Source organism: Lipotes vexillifer, unplaced genomic scaffold, assembly GCF_000442215.2.
Source record: "Lipotes vexillifer unplaced genomic scaffold, Lipotes_vexillifer_v1.1 scaffold408, whole genome shotgun sequence".
In the NCBI taxonomy this organism is placed as follows: Eukaryota; Metazoa; Chordata; class Mammalia; order Artiodactyla; family Lipotidae; genus Lipotes; species Lipotes vexillifer.
In genome coordinates this window covers 1976573-1987024 of record NW_006787469.1, presented here as the reverse complement: position 1 = coordinate 1987024, position 10452 = coordinate 1976573, and the positions used below count along the sequence as shown (strand labels likewise).

General features: G+C 51.1%; 1 protein-coding gene across 1 annotated transcript in view; it reads left to right on the top strand.

Moving 5' to 3' along the window:
• Positions 1 to 4077: 4077 nt before the first annotated feature.
• VPS18 (VPS18 core subunit of CORVET and HOPS complexes) overlaps positions 4078 to 10452 on the top strand; it is an 8340-nt gene continuing 1965 nt past the window's right edge. The window contains exons 1-4 of the mRNA XM_007460163.1: positions 4078 to 4521; positions 5508 to 5649; positions 7872 to 7963; positions 8098 to 9968. Coding sequence (XP_007460225.1) covers positions 4431 to 4521; positions 5508 to 5649; positions 7872 to 7963; positions 8098 to 9968 — 2196 coding nt within the window. The 5' untranslated portion in view covers positions 4078 to 4430. The remainder of the gene's footprint in view (positions 4522 to 5507; positions 5650 to 7871; positions 7964 to 8097; positions 9969 to 10452) is intronic.

The window sequence follows — 10452 nt, the reverse complement described above, 5'->3', positions numbered from 1 at the left end:
AACAGAAACAGACTCACAGGCATAGGAAACAAATTTATGGTTACCAAAGGGGAAATGTAGGGGGGAGGGAAAAATTAGGAATTTGCGATTAACATATACACACTACTATGTATTAAATAGATAAACAACAAGGACCTACTATATAGCACAGGGAACTCTACTCAATACATGGGAAAAGAATCTGAGAAAAAAATATGTATAACTGAATCACTTTGTTGTACACCTGAAACTAACACAACATTGTAAATTGACTATACTTCAATTAAAAAAAAAAACAAAACAGATCTACTATCAGCCTAAGGCTTCCTAGTCAGAAACAGTCTCAGATACTCTGAAGTAGAATAAAGAATGTAGACTATTTTTGGGTAATTCCCTGGTGGTCCAGTGATTAGGACTCCGGAGGCACAGGTTCAATCCCTGGTCAGGGAGCTAAGATCCCACATGCCTCACGGCCAAAAAAAAAAAAAAAAAAAAAGAATGTAGACTGTTTTTCAATGAAAAGAAAAAACAAACTAATTACTCTCTTAAGTCAATTAAATCATTTCTTTTGGCCCAAGTCTTCATTCAGTCAACAATTACTACTATAGTTAACTTGCATTGAGCATTATCTAGTTTTAGGCAGGCACAGAGTGACGTGCATAGTATCCTATGATACAATGCTACAAGGTAGATTTTTCTCCTTTTACAGATTAGAAACTGAAGCATGAGAAAGCTCATTCATGTAGTTGTTTAATAAACAATTAGTTAGTGAATGCCTCACAGGTGCTGGGTCTCTTGGAGCAAATACCTGCAGGGGCCTCAAGTGCAACCATCCAGACTGAGCTCAAGCATGTGACCTCTGCTCCACCCCCACCCCACCCCCAGCTCCTCCTCCTCCCAAAGTTGTTACTGCACCATCTGCCAGGTGTCTCAACAGCAGTCCTGCACTGGCCTCCTCCCTGGCCTCCCTCCCCCCAGTGTTTAACTTGACACTGAGCTCAGTGACCCTTCCTCAGAAATGTCTCCTCAGAGCTCATTCTCTCTGATGTGGACTCCACCCAAGCCTCCACCCATCTTTCCAGAACCCACATCAGTTGGTTTTATCCCCAGCCAAAACCTTCTGATGGCCATTCAATAGCTTTCACAATGTGGCTACAACCGGTCCCATTTCTCCCACTGCCCTACTCCCAATGCTCCAGCTCCCCCAACACCCACCTGCAACATCACACTATCTGCAGGTCTTTGCTCTTGGTTTTCTTGAGGCTTGCTTAATTAGCTTTCCCTTTTTTACCCTTGGAAATCACACACGCACTTCAAGTCTTAACTCAAATTCATCAGCTTTCATACACCAGTGTTCTCCCTCCCTGGCCCAGCAGTCAGCCCTTACCTGTCTCATGGCAACTACCACATGGGTTTTGAGGGGTCAGAGCTGGTGGATCTGTATCTCCAGCTGTGAGTTCCCTAAGGCATCTCTGTATTCTGGTGCTCAGGAATGTTTGAGTTATTCCCCTCAGTCAGCTTCTGTTATGTAAAAGCAAAACGCCCATGCTTCATAATTAGGTGCCAGTAGAGATCGATGCAAGGAGAGCCATAGCAGTTATGAGGGAGAAGTTGTGGTCCAGAGAGGCTTCATGGAGATGGTGGACTTGAGAGTCCACTGTCAGATTAAAGCCACATTTAGAGTTTATTGAGCACATGCTCTATGTTGGATTGTGCTATTGCAAGGAGCTTTCACCTAGATCACCTCATTTACTCTTCAACACAGACCTACTAGGTATCATTATATCTATTTCTGTAGATGAGAAGACCAAAGCTAAGAGCATCAAATGCACACAGTGTCACAGCTACTGAGTGACTGAGCAGGAATAAGAAGGCTGGTCTCTCTGACTCTTACTCCAAAGTCCAGCCTAACATTAAAGAATGAGTATGTGGGAGGAAACTGCTGTAATCAACTCAACAGAGAGTATGTACTGAATCTGTAGCAAGCAAGGCACACTTAGGCCCCACCCCATACATCCCAGAGAGCAATGGAACCAAGAGGGAGACTCTGGGGACAGTGAGAAGGTGGCTGGAAGGATTCTGTGTCCCTGAGACACCTCTCCTATACTAACCACTCCATGCAGGGGGGACACTCTGCAGAGTCCAGACCTGAGGATCCAGTTGTATACCCCTTCCCTCAGCTTGTACCGGCATCATGGAGAGTGTGGTGGTGAACCCTTCAGCATCTGCTTGGATTTGAATATTGCCTCCTGGCTTCCCCACTTCCTGGCCACATGACCTTGGACAAATTGCTCCACCATGTTGAATTTCAGTTTCCGGTTTCATAATGTGGGGAAAAGGGCAGTGCCTACTTCACAGCATTAGTGTGAAGGTAAGATGAAATAACAATGAATATTAGGAACTTAGTGTGGTACTTGGCACATCGTGGGTAACTCAGAAATGGTATTTCTGGTTATTTGACCTCTGTCTGGACCTATTTGTATTTCCCTAAATGCAGCCGGCAGGTGATCTGGGGTGGAGCCTTACGCATGAGCAGCTCCCAAGCTGGGATCACTATTCTCAGAGCGGAAACCTCCCTACCTCCTAGCTCGGGCACCCTCCCTCTTGGGACCTAGCCTGCCGCGCAGCGCCCCTGGCGGTACAGCCGCGTCGTGGCCGCAGGTTTCGGGCGGGAGAAGCCGACCCGGGAGCAGCGAGAAGTTATGTTGGACCACGAACCAGGCCGGGGCCACTGCAGGCCCAGAGAGCCTTCGGTGAGGGCTGGTGAGGGTCCAGTCCTCTGCGCCTATCAGGAAAGTTCGGCAAGAGAAGCATAATCACACAATGTACGGTGCACACCTGGACGCTTCTGAGAATACAGGAGACGCACTTAGTCATTACTCTCGGGCTACCCATTAAAGCCAGGACACGGGTGACCCTGGCCTAGAGCCTTCACTTTAGCAAGGTAGCAAGACCCATGGGCCCCAGAAGGGTACAGACTCCGTCTCAGTCGCCTAGGCCGGTGGAAGAGGGAAACCCAACAGCAGTTGCACCCAAACTCTCGCTGTTCCGCCTCTCTGGATTCCCCACCCACCTCCAACATCTCGTCTCTCGTTCCTGCCAGGCTTTTCAGGCATTTCTTACCCGCTCCTGCGTGCTCCCACAGCGCTGTGGCCATGTTCCTGGGTACACGTCACGATCATGGCTTCCTGCTGGCCAAGCCACCAGCTCTGCCACTTTCTGGAACTGGTGGGCCCCTGGATGTGGGAGAAGAGAGGCCAGTGCCTTGTGAAGGTAGGATTAAGATGGCGATTAGATTGAAGAACAGGAGGTTCTCTTGGGGACCTAGGGCAACGGGCTGTTTGTTTATTAATTTTAAAAAATTATTTATTTTATTTAAAAAAATTTTTGGCAGCACTGGGTCTTCGTTGCTGTGCACGGGCTTCCTCTAGTTGCAGCAAGTGGGGGCTACTCTTCCTGCAGTGCGCAGGCTTCTTATTGTGGTGGCTTCCCTTGTTGCAGAGCACGGGCTCTAGAGCGCAGGCTCAGGAGTTGTGGCGCATGGGCTTAGTTGCTCCGTGGCATGTGGGATTTTGCCGGACCAGGGCTCGAACCTGTGTCCCCTGCGTTGGCAGGCAGAGTCTTAACCACTGCGCTACCAGGGAAGTCCCCAACAGGCTGTTTTAAAAGGTGGGAGCGGGAGCTGGACAGAGAGGCTGAGCAGTCTTTTGAGGGAGGGAAGCCTGGGCCTGAAAGGTGCTGGGGACCCGCTCCTTGTCTGGGGGTGGATTGTGCTGGGCGGGTGGGGGAAGGGGGTTTGAGAAAGCTGGGATTGCCTCCTGGTGTCAAAGCCTGGAACTGCAGCAGGGTCCATAAGGGCGGGGCCTGTGTTCAGCGGGGCCCGCCCACCACCCAGCTCGTCTACAGCTCGGACATGTGCAACGCTCCCCCACCCGACTCCCCTCGAGAGCGGGATAGGCCTTGCCCAGCCCCCCACACCACCACCACCCCGGCCCCGCCCTCCCGCCGCAGTACTCACCGCATGTCCCAGGGGCCGGCCTCGCGACGTTCCTGCGGGAGCAAACGTGGGCTTCTGAGAACCCGGAAGTTACGTTAAAGGCGCGCGTCCCGGGGGCGGGAGTCAGCTGAGCTGCTCGGGCGAGGTTAGGATCACCTGAGATCGGCTAGGGGGAGCCGGTGATCTGCTGGGGGCGGGAGTTGGGTGCAGTACTGCGCCAGATTCAAGGGAGAGAGCTCCCCGGTCTTCTCGCTCTGTAAGGCGAGAGTGAGAAGATCCTCAGGATTTTAAAGAGGAGGAGTCGGCGGCGGCGGCGGCGGCGGATTGCCAGGATCTGTCAGATCCCTATCGAGGCTGGGGAGTCGCAGCTTCCAATCCGGGGAGACGGGGACCCCTGGGGGGAGCCCTGTTGTAATCCCTGGGCCCAAGACGGAGGACCCACAGGCCGGGCACCATGGCGTCTATCCTGGATGAATACGAGGACTCCCTCTCCCGCTCGGCCGTCTTGCAGCCCGGCTGCCCCAGCGTCGGCATCCCGCACTCGGGTAAGGGAAGTGAGGGCGCCGCTGCACCTCTTAGCTCTCCTGGCATCTGCAAGAGAGGAGCGGAGGGGTTGGCTCCAGGAGCTCGGGTTCACCTCCTGGACGTGCAGTCTGGGTCTAGGCCCTTGATTCTCCTCAGGCACTTATGGCCCCCAGCTGGTGGATGGTCGAAGATTGAAAGAGCAGCAAGAGCAGCCGCGTGATGTAGGCCCAGCCACTAGAGTCCTTCTAAGAGGGAACTGGGACTCAGATAAGGAAGTGTCTTGCTTAGAGGGCCGCAGTCGGGAAAACTGAGAATAGGCTCAGATGAGAAAAGGCTTCATCTGATTCAGTGTTTTTCCCACCAGCCCCCTTCTGAAGGTGGGAGGAAGAGAGTGAGCAAAGAACTGGTGAAATGGGAGTGTCGTAGGGGAAGGAGGGATGGTCCTAGAGGGAACTTTGTCACTGAACAGGGGTAAATGAAGTACTTTAGGCTTTTGCTAGAGCTGTGTGCAGCTGGGCGTTGAGGGGAAGTTTTTGCAGCAGTTTGTTAACCAACTGATTGGAAGCATTCCCCAAGGATCCCTCCGCCCTCATTCTTCGGGATACTCACTGAGAGTATTACTGCATGGGCAAGGAGGAGGGGAGAGAGCGGAACTAGACTACTTTAGTTGAGCTGGGATTGCTTGGCCAAAGATTGATAAGGGAGAACACCCAACCCTTCCCTGCCCACCCCATTACCACTGGGAGCAGGTATATCATGGTGTAACAGCATCCCAAGGGTTCAAAGAATCAACCCCTCACTGCTTTCAGAGATGTGGGAAGAGCCCAGAACCCCTAATGGAGCCTAAGACTAATGTAGAGGTGATTAGCAAACTGCTTGATATATTGGTATTCAAGTGCTGGCTAACCAAGGTCCCGGGGTAGCAATATGTTGGGAAGGTGGAGAGGAATATGTTGCCCTTCCTCCCTCTGTTCCATAGCTAACCTTTCCTTGGCTCCTCACCTAGGATACGTGAATGCCCAGCTAGAGAAGGAAGTGCCCATTTTCACGAGGCAGCGCATTGACTTTACCCCTTCTGAGCGTATCACCAGTCTTGTCGTCTCCTGCAATCAGCTCTGCATGAGCCTGGGCAAGGATACACTACTCCGGTAAGTGAGGACCCAAAAGGTTTAAGAGTAGGGAGTATATGGTGGTATTTTGGAACTACTGACTGAACGGGCCTTTTTTCTACTCTGGGCAGGTTAAACAGTGGATTTGGAATTTTCAGGAAATAACCTATCCCTTCCTAAAGAGAACCATTGTAGCATAGTAGACCCGGACTCTGAGCTCAGCTCTCCCACTTAACAGGGATGGAATCTTGAGCAAGTCACCCAGTCTTTCTGAACACGTCCCTTCATCTGTTAAAGACAGTACCAACCCACAAGTTAGTCATGTAGATAAGCGGAACGGTCTAGAGTCCTGAAATAAATCCACTATAAATGGAAATAAAATATCTCAATAAAACTGGAAATAAATAGTATAAGTAAATGGAACTAATATATGACAAAGATGTCAGCAAAATTGTTTATCTATCCAGAATAACCATCTGAGATGAAACAGAGCTAAACCTCTGTATCATAAAAATGAATTCTAAGTGGAATAATTATTTGAATATAAAAAATAGTGTGACTATTAAAAGAATATTTAATAAATTTCTATGTTCTTGGGCTGAAGAGAGACCTTCTTACTCAAGCTAGAAAATCCAGAATCCACAAGGGAAAAGGTAGATAGATTTGACCACGTAGTGATTGCTGTTATGACAGAATAAAAATAAAAAAGCATATGAAGCAGGTCAGGACAAAAGATGGTGGGAAAGTAATGTTTTTCCACATATGACTGAAGATTTACATTCCTGTCCCTTAAAAAGCCCTTAGAAATTAATAAGAAAAAGACAGTCCAGGGAATTCCCTCGTGGTCCAGTGGTTAGGACTCGGCGCTTTCACTGCTGGGGCCCAGGTTCAGTCCCTGGTTGGGAAACTAAGATCCCGCAAGCTGTGAGGTGCAGCCAAAAAACCCCACAAAAAAACAAAAACCCCCCACAAAAAAAAAAAAAAAAAAAAAATGAAAAAAGACAGTTCAGTAGAAAAGGGAGGGTAAACAAGATAAACAAGCAGTTCACAGAAGAGGAACTACAAATTTTCCAGTAAACATCTGAAAATAATTTTCAACCTGTGGGAAATGCAAATCAAAATCACAGTAAGATACCATTTTTTTTTTAACCTATCAGATTAGCAAACATTTTAAACAGTAATATATGATGCTGGTGAAGATACACAGAGATGGACTCTCATACATTTTGCTGGAAAGAGTATAAATTGCCACCATCTTTTGGAAAAATAATCTGGCAATGTCTGTTAAACACTGAAATATCTATAACTTTGACCTGGCAATCCCACTTTGGGGAATATATACCATAGAAAGAAAAGTACCAGTTTACAAAGGTATAGATACAAGGATGTTGATTCCAGCAGTATTTGTGGTAGGAGAAACTGGACCCAAGCTGCATATCCATCAATAGGAAAATGATTAAGTTATAGTTCACCCATAAAAGGGAATATTATGCAGTTATTAAAACAATGAGTAAGCTGTATCTGTTGACCCAGTGGGATGTTCATGAAATATCATTAAGTGAGAAAAGCAAATTATAAATTAATATGCATACACACACATATATACAATGTGAAAACATTTTTGTAAAAACTGATAAAATAAGCTTGTGTATATTATGAACATGGAGAAAGATGTTAACATCAGTTTTTTCCATTGGGGATAATAGGAGTTTGGGAAGAAAATCATTAACTTTTTCTTCATACACTGTTGTATCGATTCTTTAGTTAGAATGAGCATATAATTTGAAAAGAATTTAATAAGGGAAATACCTTAAATAGGAAATAATCTTAAGGGAGCACTCCTCAAGGTTATTGTGAAGGTTAATTGAGGTCATACTACCTCAAGCTCTTGGCATGGTGCTTGGTATATAGAAAGTGCTCAATAACCATTAGCTACTATTTGTTGTGCCCTTTTTACCCTGGCATTCTGGGATACCCCTGCCTATCTTCCTAGATGCACTGGAGGTATGTTGAGCAGAGGGAAAAGACTTCTGCTTAGTGACTTCTCAGAATGAAGTGGGGGTGTTCTCAGAGCTGAGTGTTCTTAAGGAGGACCCCGCATGTGTTTCAGAGTTCCCTTGGGATTGTATTCAGAATTTTGTGTGTCTACGTAGATTTCAGGGAAGAAAGGCTGTGCCTTTCATCAGATTATAAAGAGGTCTGTGATTCAACAGAAGGATCTGCCCTTCTCTGGAGTGAGGCTGTGACTCTTGTCCCAACAGCATTGACTTAGGCAAAGCAAATGAACCCAACCACATGGAGCTGGGGCGCAAGGATGATGCCAAAGTTCACAAGATGTTCCTGGACCCTACTGGTAAGTGGTGGTAGAGTTCTGAGATGGGGGGTAGGGGGTGGGGGGTGTTGAGGGTAGGTCACTGCCTGGGTGGGTGGGATCTGAGGGTGGGAATGGCAGCATCCTCTAGGGTGCCATGCTCTCCCCTACTCCAGGCTCTCACCTGCTGATCGCTCTGAGCAGCACTGAGGTCCTCTACGTGAACCGTAATGGACAGAAAGTTCGGCCCCTGGCACGCTGGAAGGGGCAGCTGGTGGAGAGTGTGGGCTGGAACAAGGCCCTGGGTACCGAGAGCAGCACAGGCCCCATCCTGGTCGGCACTGCCCAAGGCCAGATCTTTGAAGCAGAGCTCTCGGCCAGCGAGGGTGGGCTTTTCGGCCCTGCCCCGGATCTCTACTTCCGTCCGTTGTATGTGCTAAACGAAGAAGGGGGCCCAGCACCTGTGTGCTCCCTCGAGGCGGAGCGGGGCCCTGAAGGGCGTGGCTCTGTCATCGCCACCACTCGGCAGCGCCTCTTCCAGTTCATAGGCCGAGCAGCTGAGGGAGCTGAGGCCCAGGGCTTCTCGGGGCTCTTCGCTGCCTACACTGACCACCCACCCCCATTCCGTGAGTTCCCCAGCAGTCTGGGCTACAGTGAGTTGGCCTTCTACACCCCCAAGTTGCGCTCTGCGCCCCGGGCCTTCGCCTGGATGATGGGGGATGGCGTGTTGTATGGCTCGTTGGACTGTGGGCGTCCCGACTCCCTGCTGAGCGAGGAGCGGGTCTGGGAGTACCCAGAGGGGGTGGGTCCTGGGGCCAGCCCACCCCTGGCCATCGTCCTGACCCAGTTCCACTTCCTGCTGCTGCTGGCGGACCGGGTGGAGGCGGTGTGCACGCTGACGGGGCAGGTGGTGCTGCGGGACCACTTCCTGGAGAAGTTTGGGCCGCTGAAGCACATGGTGAAGGACTCCTCCACGGGCCACCTGTGGGCCCACACCGAGCGGGCCGTCTTCCGCTACCAGGTACAGCGGGAGGCCCGGGATGTCTGGCGCACCTACCTGGACATGAACCGCTTCGACCTGGCCAAAGAGTATTGTCGAGAGCGGCCTGACTGCCTGGACACGGTCCTGGCCCGGGAGGCCGACTTCTGCTTCCGCCAGCATCGTTACCTGGAGAGTGCCCGCTGCTATGCCCTGACTCAGAGCTACTTTGAGGAGATTGCCCTCAAGTTCTTGGAGGCCCACCAGGAGGAGGCGCTGGCCGAGTTCCTGCAGCGAAAACTGGCCAGTTTGAAGCCTGCTGAGCGCACCCAGGCCACGCTGCTTACCGCCTGGCTGACGGAGCTCTACCTGAGCCGACTCGGGGCCCTGCAGGGTGACCCTGAGGCCCTGAACCTCTACCGGGAAACCCGGGAGCGTTTCCGTGCCTTCCTAAGCAGCCCCCGCCACAAGGAGTGGCTCTTCGCCAGCCGGGCCTCCATCCACGAGCTGCTCGCCAGCCACGGGGACACAGAGCACATGGTATACTTCGCTGTGATCATGCAGGACTACGAGCGCGTGGTGGCCTATCACTGCCAGCATGAGGCCTACGAGGAGGCCCTGGCTGTGCTGGCCCGCCACCGCGACCCCCAGCTCTTCTACAAGTTCTCACCCATCCTCATCCGCCACATCCCTCGCCAGCTGGTGGACGCCTGGATCGAGCTGGGCAGCCGGCTGGATGCCCGGCAGCTCATCCCTGCCCTGGTGAACTATAGCCAGGGTGGCGAGGCCCAGCAGGTGAGCCAGGCCATCCGCTACATGGAGTTCTGCGTGAATGTACTGGGCGAGACTGAGCAGGCCATTCACAATTACCTGCTGTCGCTCTATGCCCGAGGCCAGCCAGCCTCGCTGCTGGCCTACCTCAAGCAGGCCGGGGCCAGCCCGCACCGGGTGCATTATGACCTCAAGTACGCGCTGCGGCTCTGTGCTGAGCATGGCCACCACCATGCTTGCGTCCACGTCTACAAGGTCCTGGAGCTGTATGAGGAGGCTGTGGACCTGGCCCTGCAGGTGAGCCAATGAGCCTTGACCCTGTCCAGGAGAGGGGCCTGGAGAGCAGTCGCTTCAGGTGCTGAAGGGTCAGAGGGACACTGTGGCTAGGGGGTGCTGGCTTCTCTCCCAGAGAGGGACTGTAGTATAGAGGTTAAGAACACAGACTCAAGTCAGGGTTTGAATTCTGGTTCTGCCTCTTACTAAGCTGTCTGACCTCAAGCTGGTTTCTGAACCTCTCTTTGCTTCAGATTATTCAGACGCAAAATGGGGATGATGTTACAGTACTTCCCTCACAGGTAGGTGCTGCATACCTGCTAGCTACAATTGCAGAAGGGGAAAGTGCTGAGTTGCATTGCTCAAATCATGAATTGTCACCTGCGTAGGATCGTGTGAAGTGCTATTTAAAATTCGAGGGGGGGCTTCCCTGGTGGCGCAGTGGTGAGAGTCTGCCCTGCCGATGCAGGGGACACGGGTTCGTGCCCCGGTCCGGGAAGATCCCACA